The sequence below is a fragment of the Trichomonas vaginalis genome, chromosome IV, assembly GCF_026262505.1.
Source record: "Trichomonas vaginalis G3 chromosome IV, whole genome shotgun sequence".
In the NCBI taxonomy this organism is placed as follows: domain Eukaryota; phylum Parabasalia; order Trichomonadida; family Trichomonadidae; genus Trichomonas; species Trichomonas vaginalis.
The window spans coordinates 35,927,589-35,944,762 of NC_067206.1; the positions used below are offsets into that span (position 1 = coordinate 35,927,589).

The 17,174-nt window shown below is 36.3% G+C and overlaps 4 protein-coding genes across 4 annotated transcripts, besides 1 other annotated feature; 3 read left to right on the forward strand and 1 right to left on the reverse strand.

Moving 5' to 3' along the window:
* Positions 1 to 14,917: part of a mobile genetic element that runs on past the window's edge.
* TVAGG3_0229700 (ATP binding) lies at positions 6,638 to 7,777 on the forward strand (the record flags this gene model as incomplete). Its single annotated transcript, XM_051227305.1, has 1 exon — positions 6,638 to 7,777. The coding sequence occupies one exon, from the start codon at positions 6,638 to 6,640 to the stop codon at positions 7,775 to 7,777; it is 1,140 nt and encodes a 379-aa protein (XP_051112291.1).
* On the forward strand, positions 9,576 to 9,764 carry TVAGG3_0229710 (uncharacterized protein; the record flags this gene model as incomplete). The annotated part of the gene is made up of 1 exon (XM_001291625.1): positions 9,576 to 9,764. One exon carries the CDS (start codon positions 9,576 to 9,578, stop codon positions 9,762 to 9,764), a length of 189 nt encoding a protein of 62 aa, XP_001291626.1.
* TVAGG3_0229720 (uncharacterized protein) lies at positions 10,082 to 10,480 on the forward strand (the record flags this gene model as incomplete). The annotated part of the gene is made up of 1 exon (XM_001291626.1): positions 10,082 to 10,480. The coding sequence occupies one exon, from the start codon at positions 10,082 to 10,084 to the stop codon at positions 10,478 to 10,480; it is 399 nt and encodes a 132-aa protein (XP_001291627.1).
* On the reverse strand, positions 11,481 to 12,177 carry TVAGG3_0229730 (phage tail repeat-like family; the record flags this gene model as incomplete). Its single annotated transcript, XM_051227306.1, has 1 exon — positions 11,481 to 12,177. A coding segment is annotated over one exon (697 nt), but the record flags the coding sequence as incomplete, so codon positions are not given.
* Positions 14,918 to 17,174: the final 2,257 nt, after the last annotated feature.

Sequence of the window (17,174 nt, forward strand, 5' to 3'; positions counted from 1 at the left end):
CATCATCTCTAACAACATTTTATTAGTATATGCTTGTTCTTCTTCTTTCTTCTCATCAACTTTAGGAGCTTCTTGAACAACAGGAGCTGGGGCAGGAGCTGGTGAATTCAATGGTGCCTTTCTCTTTCTAACTTGAACTGAACCATTCTTCATATGACAAACATAATATAATGGATGTTGTATTCCTTTAGCTTCATTCAATATGATTGATTGCTTTTCACTTGGTGAAAGTTTTGACGTCATTTCTATCCTAATAAAATTTTTTACTCCTAACAAAATGACTGAGAATACTTTCGACAGAGAAGCACTCAAGAATGAACTTCGTGAAGAAATACTTAATGAACTCAAACCAAAAGAACAAACACAAGAAGAGAAACCAGCTAAACCAAAGCGTAAACTCACAGAGAAACAATTAGCTGCATTAGCAGCTGGACGCGCAAAGAATCCACGAATGATTGCAAAGAAATTGAGAGAAGAGGAAGAAGCTAAGAAAAATAATAAGTAAGTGTTTAGAACTTTAACTTACGTTCAAAAGATGACTTCGTTGAAATAGTGAAGTCCTTATTTTTGTTGAAGCATGGTTTCGAACCAATGCACAAGTCAAAGGTTATCTCATCACCTTCATAAAGAGATTTGTACAATTCCACGATGCTATATTTTTCCCCAACTTTCTCAGGGAAGAACAAACCTTTCTTCTCGTCATAATGTACTTGTATCGCATCTGGGAACATTTGGTTTGCAGTAAGTGCAATTACGTCCTGTGTGATTCCCTTCATTCGACAGTGGAAAGCAATTTCCTTGAGGTCATTGGTTAATTCGTCGAGGTAAGTCTTCTTTCCAACGAATATAGATCTTTGTGCCTTAGACATATGTCCTGCAGTAATCTCTGCAAAGTCTGAATGAAATTGACCCAGTGCTTTTCCAATGAGTTCTCTGTTATACCTTCTCTTGTATTCTTCTGCTAACTTATCTAAGTCCTTCTCATACAAGTGTAAACTATCTGTATCCTGATAGAACAACTTCAAGCCCAAATCTTCTGCTGTGAAGAATACTTCATTCATGATTCGTTTGGACATAGAAAGGATTGAAACACCTAATGGACAATAGTTAAAGTGACGAACGATAGGTTTAAATGACTTTACACATGAAAGTTCGGAATCGGGGATGAACTCTATTGTCTGTATGTCATTATAGTTCTTAATGATATAGTCAGTGAGCTTATTGTCCTTGATGAAACGAATCTTTTTGTCAATGGGCTTTAATATCGTCTTACCATAGATACTGTTCAAAAGAAGTTTGATGATCTCTTGTATCGGATTACCTTCCTTCTTATACTTAGCACGTAATTCGAAGAGCTTCTTAACTTCATTCCTTATTGTCATGTCCCTTTTTCCATCATAATAGTATCCATCAATGACTTTGCATGAGATCTCTTGGAACTTGATCAGATCTTGAAGCGTAATGTGGTCTACGAACATCTTGCAGCATGTATTGGAACTTCTGGCAACATGTAAGTCAGGGTTGATGTCAGGATTGACGACAATCAATGGGAATGCTGAGTTCTTACCGATCGACAAGATCTCGATCTGACAGTAAAATCCTGAGATGAACTTTTCCTTTGTTGGTTCAGCTTGGTCATCATCAAAGAGATGCTCCAACAAGTATTCACTGCTCTTCATCTCTTCTGTCATAACTTTTGGAATTCCTTCTAAACAGTAAAGTCTAGCAATTGCTGATGGATACAATGATACAGCATCGAAGTCAGTGATGAGTTCTCCTTCATTGTATTGCTTCTTGTTCTCAGCTAGCATGCATCTTCCTCCTTGAATACACTTGGAAATATATTCACGAGGTTTTCCTGCAAGATCAAAGAGATTACCGTTCTTCCAATATACTCTCTTCTCAAAGAGTTTGTTTGAGATAGAACTTATTGAAACATAATCATAAGCATCTATTTCAAACTCAGTCATGAGGTCATTGCGGAACTTAAGAAAGCCATCTCGTAAAATGCGTACATCTTGACCGCAATAGAATGACGAATAAACTTCCATGTCAAAGTGTTCATCATCAATCTTGCAATCTTCAATCTTCTCAATGTTCTCATTAAAAGCTTCAATATCTTTGACATGATTCATGGCATCATCGATGTTACCAACTTTAGTTGTATTAACTAACTCTTCCGTGTAGTAATTATATGGGAAAACTTCTTTTTCACCACTAGTGAGGTGAAACATTTCAGGGAATCTTTCCAACTTAGTTGAGATGATTGCATAAGAGTCTTTGAAGCAGAGAAGTTTTCCTTTGTACTTTCCTTGTATCTGCATCGTTTGTGAACCTTTGATGATTGGAGTTCCTGTAATCTCTTCTAACTGAGACATGAGAAAAGTGACATCGTACGATAAGTTGTGGAAATAAACTAAACTCTTATCTGGTAAAGCTTCGAGGAATTTTGACGCACAGTCACTTCCCCAAATTGATGTATAACCATCATCGTCATCTTCCATGAAACAAATGTTGTATGCTTTGTGAATGTTTCCATCAGTTGATGCTTCGAAGTCAGCAAAGAAAACATGTTCTCTTGGGAACTTCATGTCTTTCTTCGTCTCTGAACTCCAATCTTTCTTCATCCTTGCGCAATAACGCTCATTGTATGTGAGGTCAATCATTTCTTCAAGGTTCTCATTATACATCGTTGTGAAGTATGTGCAAAGTTCTCCTGTTCTAATTGGTTCGAAATAATTGTTAGCAAACAAGAGTTCAATGACTTTTGCAAGTGGTGTAACTAACTTTGAGTTAATTGCATACCTTGTTTCATATCTTCTGTTAACTAACATCTTCTTCTCTAAAGTCCAATCCTTGCACAACTTACAAACATCTTCATAGTTCTTGATGAACATTGAACTTATTGGAAGCTTTTCGTTCAACATGTAGTGGTCATACATTAATAAAAGTTCTACTGTCATCTTTGGTTCTTCATCTGGTTCATAAGTATATGAATGATTTGAATACTTCTCGTTGTATTTGATGACATGGAACCTTATTCCTGTTTCTTTGGCAATAACCTTAATCTTTGACATTGGAAAATCTTTGACACGAATGATTTCCCTCATATGATTAATTGTTGCTTCGTCAACACCAGCTGAATTTACAAGCGCGTAGATGAAACATGAATCTTTCATCATCTTCTTTGCTGTCTCTGCATTAAGTTCGTTGAAGATCTGATACCTCTCTAAGTTAATAGGTAATTTGCATGTCCATGTCCAAAGCTGACCATTACGTGACCTGTTTCTCTTCTTTGAATGGTTTTGTTTGATGATCTTGAGTGCGATCTTTTCTTGACCTGCTGCTCTCATCGTATCTAACATAACTTGTTCTTCAGCTGTGAGTTTATATGGTGTGTACGTTCCTTTTCTCAAAGCAGAAGCATCAACATCTGAATAAGCTGTATAGTCAAAGATCTCGATCTTCCTTAACGAAGGAATACTACAAAGGAAGAAGTCATAGTTTGATTCAAGGACTTTAGATGCTAATTCTTGTACTTCTGCTATTGGAGCTTCATTAAGTAACTGATGAACTAATGATCCCATTGTATTGATGTTCAAATGACGCAAAATGTTTCTCTTCTCATCAAAGTCGTAATAGAATGTCCACTTCTGTTTGAAAAGGTCTATCTGTCCAATGAACTTTGCCATAACTCTTGGAAACATCTTGTTGAAGTAATCTTTTCCTCTTGGACTGTATTGGTCAATGTTAAACATAATGAATCTTTCTCCTGCTTTAGTTATTGGGTCTAACCATTTCTCATCAGGAAGTTTTTGACCATTAATGTTCTTAACAACGTAAAAGGCATTCTGTATTTCTTTGTATGCTAATTCGCTCTCATCAATCTTTGGTGGAGGGTCTGAGTATATTGGTTGCATCTCCATTAACGCTCTATTATGAGATCTCTGATCGTGATCTAAAGCAACTGGGGAATTTGAAGCTGGAACATTCATGATACCATTGTAGTCATCATAGAAGCTCTTAGCATTCTTGAAAATATCTGCTACACTTCCTGTACCTCCTTGATTCTTAATTGCCAGAGCTAATTTATTGGTAATGTCTTTAGCTTTCTTAGGCATTTTGATCCCAAACATATCAAGCATACCTTTCTTATCTTCTGGTGAAAGGTTATTAACTAATCCTTTTATAGCATTGAGCATGTTGGTCTTTTATAACCGATAAAAAAATATACGTTATTTTTTTTTAATCGTCATCGTAATCATAATCGTACGAAGATTCTGTATCATCATCACTGACATCATTGGTTTCTCTAACTTCTGGCTTATCTGGTTTAATCTCTATCACCATAAACATTGGTGACAATAATCGAACAGGCTGATCTTGGAAGTCAACTAAGGTAAACGTAACATTAGTTAGTTCCCATGGAAATGCATCTATCCATGGTGAGGATTCCTTACATATAAGTGGTTTACCAGATATCCAGAACTCATTGATGTTATAACATGTAGATCTGTACATGATCTTTCTTCGATCATCAACTTGGTCAATATTATTGAACCCAGAGATGACAGACATTGATGAACGAAGGTATAACTGATACCCGAAGTTGAGCATAGGTGGTTTTGGCATTTGTAGATAATAATTATGTACAATAGGTAGTTCTATTCCATATGCACCTAAAATAAGATTTGCTCTATGTGAAGCATCTTTTAAATAGACTTTATGTCCTTTGTCCTGTGACGTAAATATAAGTTGATTCGTAGCACTCAGTGAAACTGTTACATTATGTTGACCTTTTTTCTTGTTATAATAATCAAACTGTTTTGTTACAATCTCTTGTAGTTTTGATACAATAGTATCCATATCAAATGAAAGAGCTGACTTAAATGTACACACCTTTTCTTCTCCATCTTCGTCTAACTGTAAGACAAAATAATCTGTTTCGTCACAAACAATAAAGTTCGCCATAGTACTGACACTTTTTACTCTCATCTTTATCTTACTTGGATGCCCCATGTTAGGATCTGCTTGAAACTGTATTGTCCCGTAGTTATTAGGATCAGTCGATTGTAGATAATACATCATTTTTATATGTAGTAAAAGAATGAGTGTTGTTCCATATGCATATGAATGTTATAAGTCTAGCGTACTTCAATATAAAGAATATACTCTCAGAATTACTGATAATGCTTTAGTCATACATAAAGAAGGTGCTGATGAAGACATTACCATCGGTCCTGGTATATTACCTATCGAGCAACCAGATGGTACAATTGTTGAAACAGACTTAAATCAATACCTTCAAGCGTTACAGAATCGTGTGACAAAAGTAGAGAATAATTACTTAGATGCTCCATTCTTCACAACTGATAGAGATTATATGTTTTCATGTATGGCGAGTAATGGTTTGCAAGAAACTCGTGAGGTAAATATTAATGAAGCATTAGAGACTATAATATATCATGTTAAACGGTTATTATCGATTGACCATGGAGTTCATTTTGACCCAAGGTCTACACTGTTCAATATACCAATGATTGAAAACAGTCAATTAACATTTAAAGAAGATACATTGTATAATGCTTTAAACGCAGCATTTGCTTATATATTAGGTCATGAACAAGTACAAAATAGTGGTATTGCAATATACTTAGATAAAGTTATGTTAAAGAAACCATTGACATTCACAGAAGATGGTCCAAAAGCAACTGGTATTGTTGGTGATGGAACATTATTGACGAAAGAATACTTAGCAAGTCATGTCGGAGAATTTTTCTCCACTAATGATAGCATCAGTACAACACCAGAAGTTATTTTATTGAAGAAACCAATCACATTTGATGTTAAAGGAAAGACAAAAGCAACTGGTATAGCTGGCGATGGAGTTCTTCTGACTAAGGAATACTTGAAGAAAAATATCAATGACTTCGTTGAAATTGTCAAAGATAAAGAATCTGGTCTTAAGTTCAACCCTTTATCATTCATCTTTGCCATAGCAAACGCCGGAGCTACTGCAGCCTCATGGATATCACTCCAGAGTCAAATAAATGCTCTTTGGGCTTTTGTTGAAAGTCAAGAAGGTATAGATACTGTTCTTGACACTCTGGGTAATCTTGGTCCAAATCATAAAGGAGGTTTTGTGGATGGAATAAAAAATTTAGTTGAAAAGACTAAAACAAGTTTCCAGAAGATAACTCATATAGAAAGATTCAGAAATGAAGGTTATATGGAACTTGAGAGTTTTGATGTGACTGGACCTTTGGAACCAATTCTAATGGCACGTGATGCTAATGATAAAGAAGAGAAAGATCCTGGACCAAAAACAATCATTTCTACGTTAAGTACTTTGTACCCTGATTTTGTGACCTTAGTGAAAGTTGCTAATACATCAAGAAAGAACAATAATATTAATATGTCTGGTACTGATGACCTTACTGATTATCTTTATCTCATTCTTGCTGAATTAGCGAAGAAAGTTGAGGAGAACAAAAATAATGGAGGAAGAACTGCACTTAAGATTGCAGACAAAGCTGACAAAAGTTATGTTGACGAAGAGATACGTAAAGTTGCATCTAAAGAATATACTTTATCACAGTCTGTCATACTTAAGACAATCAAAGGTCCAGAGAAAGATATGTACCCAGGTGATGGTACAACAGTTAAAGTTAATGAAAGAGTTTCATTCCCATCTGGTATTGATGCAAAAGAAGTATATATTAATGGTAAAAACATCAATACAACATTGATTCCTTTGAAAAATAATGAGTTCACTGAACCTTTGACAGTTAAATCAATTCGTTCAAGAGAAGACAAACCTGTTATAATCAATAAAATAGGAGCTGATAATGACCAACCAGTTCAAATCAAGAAAATAAGAGCAGACGACATAATATTGAACTTTGACCTTGGTTCAAGTGCACCATTAGAAAATCCAAGTACAAGCGTAAAAGATACTCTTAACAGTTTAGATAAGAGTTGCAGGAACATTGAAAGTCATGCCAGAAACTTTGAAGCATATGAACTACCAACAATGTTAGATAAGAAAGCAGATAAAACTTATGTGGATGCAGAACTAACAAAGAAATTTTGGAAACCAGATAAAATGACATTTACAACAGAAATTATAAATGGTGAACCAGCAACTCCATTTGAATTTGTTAGAGGTCTTCAACCAGATACTTTTGAATTTTTCTTGGATAATTCTATTGAACTAACATTACATTATAAAAGTGGAACAAATGCAACATTTCATCCGGGAGATACATTCCAAATGGTATTTAATGACATAAGTTCTTTAGAATATGTTTATAGAGTTATGAGCATATATGATTTAATATATCCTATAGGAGCTGTTTATACGTCTATGAATCCAATAAATCCAAACACTTTATTTGGTGGTAGATGGTATGAAATAGTTGACAGTTTTCCATTCTACACTAATACGCAGTCAATGAAGATGGGAGGTTCAAAGAAAATAGGTATTGAAAACCTTCCTTCACATATGCATAGGTTCAGTGGAAGAACATCTGTGGAAGGAAACCATTCACATTCAATGACAAAAAGAGGTTATACAAATCTTGCAGCAGGTTCGGATAGACAGGGAATGCATAGATATGATATTTCAAGTGACCCAGTAGATTCAAGCACAGGTATTTTCTGTGGAACTGCAGGAAATCATACACATGTTGTAGCTGGCATTACAGACCCAGCAGGTAATGGAAAAGATTATATGCCTCCTTATATAACAATGCACGCTTGGATACGAGTTGGTTAACTCAAGATCACGATCACAAACTGTTTCTCAGTATGAATGAGTAGCTCTATTTTTACATCATTACTGAAGTATTTCTTTTCTTCATCAATGACAGAAAGAATGTTTTCATCATCTTTTAAAGATCTTACCAAAGTTAGATCTTCATCAGAAAATCTCAAAGAAAGACTCATTTATGCACTAATAAAAATATAGCTAATTATTTTTTTATCTGAACTTTTTATCGGGTATATAAAGATGTCTGAACATCATATAAAGTTCTTTAAGATCCAACAGTTTGTAGATGAAGTGAAGAAGCAAAATAAAACAGCAAAGAGACTACTTATATGCTTACCACAAACATTACGTCAAGGAAAGTATGGTTATAGTGCAAGTCCGATCATGATCTTTGTCGATAAGCAGAAATACACAAATGAAGGTTTAGCTAATTTACTTAAGTTTGAAAAGATAGCTATAAACATTCCTGACCATTTCTCAGCGAGAATAAACCTTGACAAGACTAAAAGTTATTGTTTATATGTAGATCTCACGAAATCAACAAAGAGTAAAGACAAAGAATATAACCCAGTTGAACTTAAGACAATGGGTAAGAACTTACTCAAAGCTGCTATCAAACCTGTCGAAGAGATCGACATTGAGGATGAAGCAGAAGAAATAGATGTAGATCCTGAAGTGTTATAAACGATAAAGTTTATTTTTGGAGGAAGATGGTGTCAGACCCTTTAATCTGGTATGCTTGTTCTAGGTAATTGCAGAAACCTAGAAAGATTGGTATTGGTCTGAGTTTCATATCTGTTCTCTCATCTCTCCATTGAAGCAAGTAAATTTTCATGAAGAGTTCGTCTGGATTCTCAGGTTTTGGTACACACTGATCGAAGATCTGTATGACCTCTTCATGACCGTACTCCCTATGGTCAGACATGAGCGTTAAGAAGAACTTTTGCATCTTCGGACCAGGTTTAGCATCTATGCAACGAGTGGGTCTCATTGACATTTTTGTCACTTTTATTTGGTCGAATGGAAGGATTCGAGTTCATGCCACTTGACAGCAAAGAAGGTGCAGAAGAGGTTGTTGTTGCTGCATTCTATGCGAGCTCACACGTTGACGCATTCCGAACTTACCAGGATGACCTCGAAAAAGAAGGTCGAAAGCTTGGAAAGATCCAAATGTTGCTTGAGTTCTTCCGTGGAAACCTTGCACAGAAGTATGAGAAGAAAGAATAAACAACTAATTATTACTGAGCTTAGCTCATAAATGTAAGTTTTTACTCTGATCAGATCTTAGATCTCGTCGGGACAAGCGGAAAGGATAAAGTCCATGAGCTGGACTTTTGTCTTAGTGAGCGGTACTGCGGTCATGAGTAGTTCGCGCTTGTTTGAGCCACTTGGAACGCGACCCTTCCAATTCCTCATAGATCTCAAGGCAGAGATCGTGAAGAACTCAAGGACAAAGAGTCTTTGAGACTTGGTAAGGAATCCCTCATCATCTCTTTCATCCTGGAGGGTCTTTGTGGATGCAGTGGACTTGATCTCGTCTTCCTCGATCGGATCATTCTCATAATCTTCATCACCCTTCTTCCTAAACGTCATCTGCTCTCTCTTGTAGTCGTTCCTGAGAGCATTGAGTCCAGCTTCAAGATCTTGTGAGTTCTTTGCAGGTTTATTGAAAGTTTTCTTTTCCTGCATTTGCTGTATAAGCTGGGTTTGCTGTTGCATCATCTGCATCATCATTGCCATCATATCTAGTGTTGGTGATGCTGGAGCTGGTGTTGTACCATCTTGGGACATTCGGTCGTCGGTTATGTCTTTACAAAAGACTGCTTTACAAAAGACAGCTTTACAAAAGACAGCTTTACAAAAGACTGCTTTACAAAAGACAGCTTTACAAAAGACTGCTTTACAAAAGACAGCTTTACAAAAGACAGCTTTACAAAAGACAGCTTTACAAAAGACTGCTTTACAAAAGACAGCTTTACAAAAGACGTCTTGACAAAAGACAGCTTTACAAAAGACTGCTTTACAAAAGACAGCTTTACAAAAGACAGCTTTACAAAAGACTGCTTTACAAAAGACAGCTTTACAAAAGACGTCTTGACAAAAGACAGCTTTACAAAAGACTGCTTTACAAAAGCATTTTCTCACAAAATTGAATACTTTTGCTTTACAAAAGATTGCTTTACAAAAGTCTGCTTTACAAAAGACGTCTTGACAAAAGATTGCTTTACAAAAGATTGCTTTACAAAAGATTGCTTTACAAAAGTCTGCTTTACAAAAGATTGCTTTACAAAAGACAGCTTTACAAAAGCCATGACTGATCTTCATCCAATTTGTTTAATCGAACTTAATGAAGTAATTTCTGCATATCTCCTGCATGTATTTGGAAACGAGAGGATAAGACAACTCACCAAGGTTTCCAGACGCCAGATCCAAAGACTTGAATCAACTGCAGGAGTAATCCTAAGCTTTGAAGAAGGATTAACCAATAAGAAAGATGTCATTGACTCCAAGCGTGAAAGCCTTGCTGCTTTCTTACGCAAACACCCATGGGTCGATGTTGATCTCCAAAATCCTTACCAAGGACTCGTTGAAACCTTCACGACCTACAGACAGCTCCTTGACAGACCTGAGCAGAACCTTCTGGTCGAACGTGATGGCACATTAAGCCCTACAGACGAGTCAATCCAGAGAGAAGAAGCTCAAGAGTAAAAATCTGACATTTATACTTTACATGACATTTTTTTCATGAGTGTTCACGTTAAGATCAATGATGAAAACATGACTTCATGGGAAGATATCATTGATGACATAGAGAATGACTTGATGAAAACATGATGGGAGCTCAAACGTCAGTTAAGGTCAAACTTGGTGAAGTTCAAGAAAAGATCTCCGAGATCAATGCAAAAATATCTGCTCTTACAGAGGTTGACGTTTATTACAGAAGCTTGGAGAGAACTTTAAGCAAACTTGAACGTCAGAACCAAAGTCTCATAGTTGTGCTCCAGAAACTCAGTCTCATGCGTAAAGCATATAATGACTACCTACATGTAAGAGACTTACCTTCTTATTCTACTCCAGATCTCGACTTTTCCGATATAAGTCCAATCCTTATTGATACAACACTTACGATAGCAGGGATGCTTCCTACATATCCAGAATATGATAACTTACCTCAGCTCTTCGAGTATCTCAAGAAAAAGTTCATGATCTTATTATGCGAGACCATGAAAAGACGTCAAAATACCAGAACAGAACGAGAACAGAGCTTACTAATAGACTTATTATATAATACTAAAGAAATAAAGGAGTTTTTATTCTAACTTTGGTATTTTTGGGAAGAACTGATCTGGATCATATTTGTCAACCACAGGTTTTGGTATCAAAAGTCTCTCTGGTTCTTGGACGGCTGGTACTGGAAATGGTTCCTTTGGTTTCCTAGCTTTTGGGAGATCTAAAAATTTTCTTGGTCTCTTTCTTTTGTGTAAGTGTTGTCCATTTTTATCGACAACGAATGTGAGCTTTCCGTCGTCAAAGATGAATGTCGTCGCTTCTTCAGTTCCCTCATCAACTATTATCTTCTTGATCTTTCTCTTCTCCATTAACAGAAAAAGTGACATATATTACTTCATTATTTTTCTGAGTGTTAGGATTAATTAAACCTCTATCTATAACATGCTTTCTCATAGAAATTTCTCTCCATATCTTTTTGTCAATATCTCTAAAAGTTCTTCTGTATAAGATTTATCACTACTGAAGTAAATAGATGGATAATTAAGGACATCAAAGGTTTCTACAGTATCTTTAAGAGTCCATTCATCTCCATACTGTATAGAATAAGTATGGAAGTATGGAGGATCACATATAAAGAAAACATTGGGAAGATCTTTATACTCATTGAAGAGTATTCTCCAATCTTTATGAACAATAGTTAAACCTTCAAGATAGTCATCTATGTTTTCACCAAATAAGTTAGTATATCTGAGGTATAACACTTTCTTCATTAATGTGTCAAGATCATAGTATTTGTATGCTCCAGAATAGAGAAGACGTGAACATAATGTATCCCAGTCTATGTATGGAGCTTTACTTATAACTTCTCTGACGATCTCTTTCTGATCAGTAGGAATTTTCTCATCTGGCTTAACATTTATTCTCTCCTTAAGTTCCTTAAGTATTTCATTCGTGTCATGAATGTGTTTCAGTCTATCAACGTAGTTATCATAGTCGTTAGCTATGATCGTTGCTTTTGGGAACATAATATGCAACAGATGAGAGATATAGAGAGAACCACCAAAGAGGTCAACGAAGACATAATCCCCTTTGATGTCTTTGAGTATGTCGATAAGATCTTTCCTGATCTTCGACTTATTACCTATGAAAGGTAAAGGAGGTTTGGTAAAAATCATTTATATGGTAATAAAAATAAGTGTTTACTTGAGACAATAACCTCTGTTGAGTTTGTAGAACAAGATCAGAAGTACGATCAAGTTCAAAACAACACAAATGGCTAGGATTGCGTTACCAACAATCTTTGTCTTTTCCCAGCAAGACTTCTTCTTTGGTTCATGTGCTGCTTCGACATCACTGTATGGCTCGGACATTAACTTAAAAAGTGTCATGACCACTTCATTTTTGATGAAGTCAACAGCTTATGTCCACTTCCTCCCACAAGCACTTGAGGAAAGAGAAGGTCATCATTGATACCTTCAAGCCACTGAGAAGCTCCAAAAGCTTCAAGATCTCCGCGAAGAGTTCAAGTCCCGCTTGAAACAGGAGAACTTACTACAGGAATACATGCTCATTTTGTACCCATTACTAGATGGCTCCCATTTACCATCAGAGTACACTGCAGCTCTTGATGCACTCAAAGATCTTCGCGATCACCGCCGATCGGTAAAGAAGCCTTCGAGCTCACCATTGAGCAAGCCATCCTCGCCAAGTACAATGCAAAGAAGCGGATGCTCGAAGCTCTTGATAAGATCAAGGAGTACGTCGAAACGTTCTAAAATAATTACTTGAGTAAACAATAAGTTTTATTGAGTAAGTCTTGAAACATTTGTGCTTTTGTTCTTGTTTGAACAACCATATTTAACATTAGATAAAAAATTTTTTGGTTAAACAATAACATACTTAAGACATAAATTATACCTACTTATTAACTCAGTATATTGTGCATTATATGCATACTTAAACTCTTGAGCAATATTGTTCTCATCAATGATTCTGATCTGAGCTATTTTTGAGAAAGGTGGTGGAATACCACAACATGTGATGTCTGGGTCCAGTAGGTCTATTTCACACTTGAACCCAGTCATTCTGTGAACAACTTCTTCCAAGTCTGGCTTAGGTAGTAAGATCTGATCTTTGCTCACTAAGTTAGAAAAGAGCTCTTTGTCTTGGTCTAGAAGTATCTTCTGGTATATACTAAGTAAATACTCTTCTACACCAATCCTCGATGAAGTCTCCACAGATCTCGATGAGGTCAGGTTGGAAGTTAATGGACTTAAAGGAGGAGGATACATTGGTGCTTCTGAGTTCGTAGTTGTTTCCTCTTTTTTTATCTCTGTTGGAGCATCACTTACTGTACCAGATGGATAGTTCTTTATCACAATGTTATTAGTTGTTCTTGAATCAACATTGCTTGTTGGTTCAATTGGAAGATTAGCTGCACCATAAAGAATTGACTTCGATCTCATTTGTTATGAGTAAAAATTGTTTTATTCTCATATAAATGACGAACATTAACCCAGAGAACAACACAGAATATACTGCAACAGGAGTTGTTTACAATGATCTAGATCAGATCGTCCAACTCAAAGCCCCAAGGAAGGAATTTAATAAGACAACCTCCACCAAAGATATATGTTGATGATGGTAGTAATGGGTTCAACTTAGTGTATCATTACTCATATCCTCAATATGCAAAAATTGGGTCTACCCCAAACGTGACAAACCATTATATGAACCTTTATGATGAAGCAAGGTTTCATGCACCAACGAAGAAAGAACCTGATGCATCAAGATTACATGAATTCGCAGACCATGATGGTTATAGCGATTACTCAATGCCTGTAAGACTTTAACGTTAATAAAAAAATGACTGTTGGTAAACAAGAAAAAACTTTAATACAAGAGGATTTGATGCTACCAATATATTCAACTGATATGGGAGCTTATCAATTCGATACATTTGAGAATCCTGGTGGAACACCACCATATTTTCTTTTGTTCATCAATGTAAACAGTAGAAAAGGTTATGCGTTCCCAATGAGTGAAAAGAACTCAAACAATGTTCTAAGTGCAATGCAGAAGTTCATTTCACAAGCTACAGGTGAAATGAAGCCTACAATACTTACTAGTGATGAAGACCCAGCTTATACGACACAAAATGTTCGAGATCTGTTGGTCAGTCATAACATTGAGCACATGACGACACAGAAATACAATCATAACATACTAGGTATTATTAATAGGTTCTGTAGAACTATTAGAACTATGTTACATATGAAGTTAAACCTCAAAGAAGGTGATAAAACACCACCTTTCACTGCAGATACAATGAGACAAATTATTAATGACTACAACACTGAATATCATTCAAGCACACAACAAAAGCCTGATGATTTCACAGAAAAGGATAATGAGGAATATATAAAGAAGCAAAGATTGAAAGAAGAGTATGTCAGAAAAAATAACCTTTATAACTTAAGACCTGGTCAAAAAGTTCAAGTCATAGTTGAACCAAGAACATGGGGTAAAGGTAACCAACAAAGAAGACATCTTGATCCTTCTTATTATACAGTTGATTCAGTTGATACAAGTGCATACTTGTTAAGAGCAAAAGATGGAAGTGTTGCAAGATATCCACGTTATCAGATATGGACAAAAATAGAGCATGGATTAAAGCAAGGAGAAACTTTAGATCAAGGAAGACACGGTGCTGTTAAAAGTATTGATGGTCATGAACTTGTCGGTAATGATGTAAAGTATGATGTTACGTTTGAGAACGAAAATACAGGAAAAGTGACAGGTAGAGGTATGCGTGAAGGTAATCCAAACAGGTTGTCACAAATGGAAGTACAGTATTGGAGGAAAAATATTAATGAAGGTCATGTTAAAGATATGCCTAGTTTTCTTGAGAAGTATCGTGGGTTTCGAGTTTAGCTTGTAAGTCCTTTATTTTTGTTTCATACAATGAGATCTTCCTTCTGATCTGTTCATCATTGAGAGGTTGCTTGACTTTACGGAACTGTACACGTCCGTCTTTCATTGTATGTACATAATATCCATCAGGAACCTTACCATCTTTTATATATTCAGTTAACCACTTTTGTTTAGTTGATGCTTTAATGACTTGACTCATTTCTTACTGGATAAATTTTTATGTTTTTTATCTTTTGACGATTTTTTCTTATCCTTATCTTTCTTCTTGTCCTTGTCCTTCTTTGATTTATCCTTCTTCTTGTCCTTGTCCTTCTTGGACTTCTCTGCTGCAGGTGGTGTTGGATTCTGTTTGACTTTAGCACTTGGGTCAGGACCTTGTCTTTGAGACTTAGATATAGATTGTTTAGGAGCTGCTGCTTGTTTAGTTGCTTCAGCTTGTTGTTTAGCTAATTCAGCAGCTTGTTTATCATTCTCTTCTATTTCCTTTGCACCAGTTGCGACTTCATTCTTGAACTTTTGGAGATTCTCAGCAGCATCCATTACCTTATTCGCTCCTTTAAACAATCCATAAAATTTCTGCCATGGTGATACTGAAGGTATATTTCCACCAATTGCTGGAGGAACTGATGCTTCAGGAGTTGGAGATGGTGTTTTGTCTGAATTGAGATGCTTTTCTGCTTCAAGAACTTGTGTAGTATTTTTCTCCAGGTATGCTTTTGCAACCTCCTTAACTTCTGGACGTTCATTATTTACATCCTGTCTTGGTGTTGATGTTTCAGTAGCGTTTTCCTGAGTTACATTAACAACAGGTTGCTCAACTGCTGAAACATTAGCTGCTTCAGTAATGTTATGAGTAGTTGAAACATTTCCTGATATACCTTCTCCTGTTGGAACTCTTGGAGCAATTGTTGTGATGTTCGCCATTGCAGGAGTTGGAGTAGGAGTGTCATCAATCTTTCTGTCAGCTTTCGTCGTTTGCGTTGTAGTATTTGTTGTTTCATTACCATATTTTGATCTTAGTCTGGTAAGCTCTAACTTCATATGTTCTTCAGGATATGCATACTTATTATATTCACCCTTAATATTCTTTTTCCATTCATCGTATTTATCTTCTGCTGATTTCTTAATTGATGCTAGTCCGTTTACAGCCAATTCATCAGTACCGTTATCAGTAGTCTGGTTATATAAAAGATTAGCAGCTGATCTAATTGTGTAATCCGTAAGATTACCAAAACGCTCTATTGTACCTAATGTTGTGTTCTTCAGTTCCTTTCCAATTCCTTGTGCAGCATCTTTGACTAAATCAGCACCCCATGCACCAAATTGTCTCACAGGAGCCGCTATTGATGGTGAAGGAGATGGAGATGATGGAGATGGAGATGGTGAAGGAGATGGAGATGGTGAAGGAGATGGAGTTGGCGATGGTGTTGCTGCTTTCGCCTTTCTATCAGCTTCTTCCTTAGCCTTTCTATCTGCTTCTTCCTTAGCCTTACGAGCTTTTTCTTTCTTCTTAAGTTCCTCTAGTTCTTTACGTTCAGCTTCTTCTTTCGCCTTTCTATCTGCTTCTTCCTTAGCCTTACGAGCTTTTTCTTTCTTCTTAAGCTCCTCTAGTTCTTTACGTTCAGCTTCTTCTTTCGCCTTTCTATCAGCTTCTTCCTTAGCCTTACGAGCTTTTTCTTTCTTCTTAAGCTCCTCTAGTTCTTTACGTTCAGCTTCTTCTTTCGCCTTTCGTTCAGCTTCTTCCTTAGCCTTACGAGCTTTTTCTTCATAATATTTTGTATACTTATCATCAGCCCAATTACCAAGTGATTTGGCACCTGTTAGTATTCCATTTGCGGTTGATGTTGCTGTTCTTCCGAGCCATCCCCCTACCGCTGAAGCACCATTGCCAATAGCACTACCAGCATTTAAAATTCCACGACCAATCCATATCCCTGGTTTTGCCTTTGTATTAAGAGTAAGAAATTCTTCCTTCCTATCTTCAGGTGTAGGATTTGTAACAGTTCTTACAGTATCAACAACAGTGTCAACACTGGTTCCAATAGCACTACCAACAGCTGTTGCACCAGTTAGAATACCATGGGTAACTAAATCAGTAGCTCTTGAGACAACATTATCACTCGAGGCTTTCTCTGCTGGATAGTTTGATCCTTTGTAAGTTCCTGGACCACCTCTATTTGAAGCTTCTCCTTCAACTATTTTCTTCTCTTCTTGTGCTTGTTCTCTGGCAACACTCAAT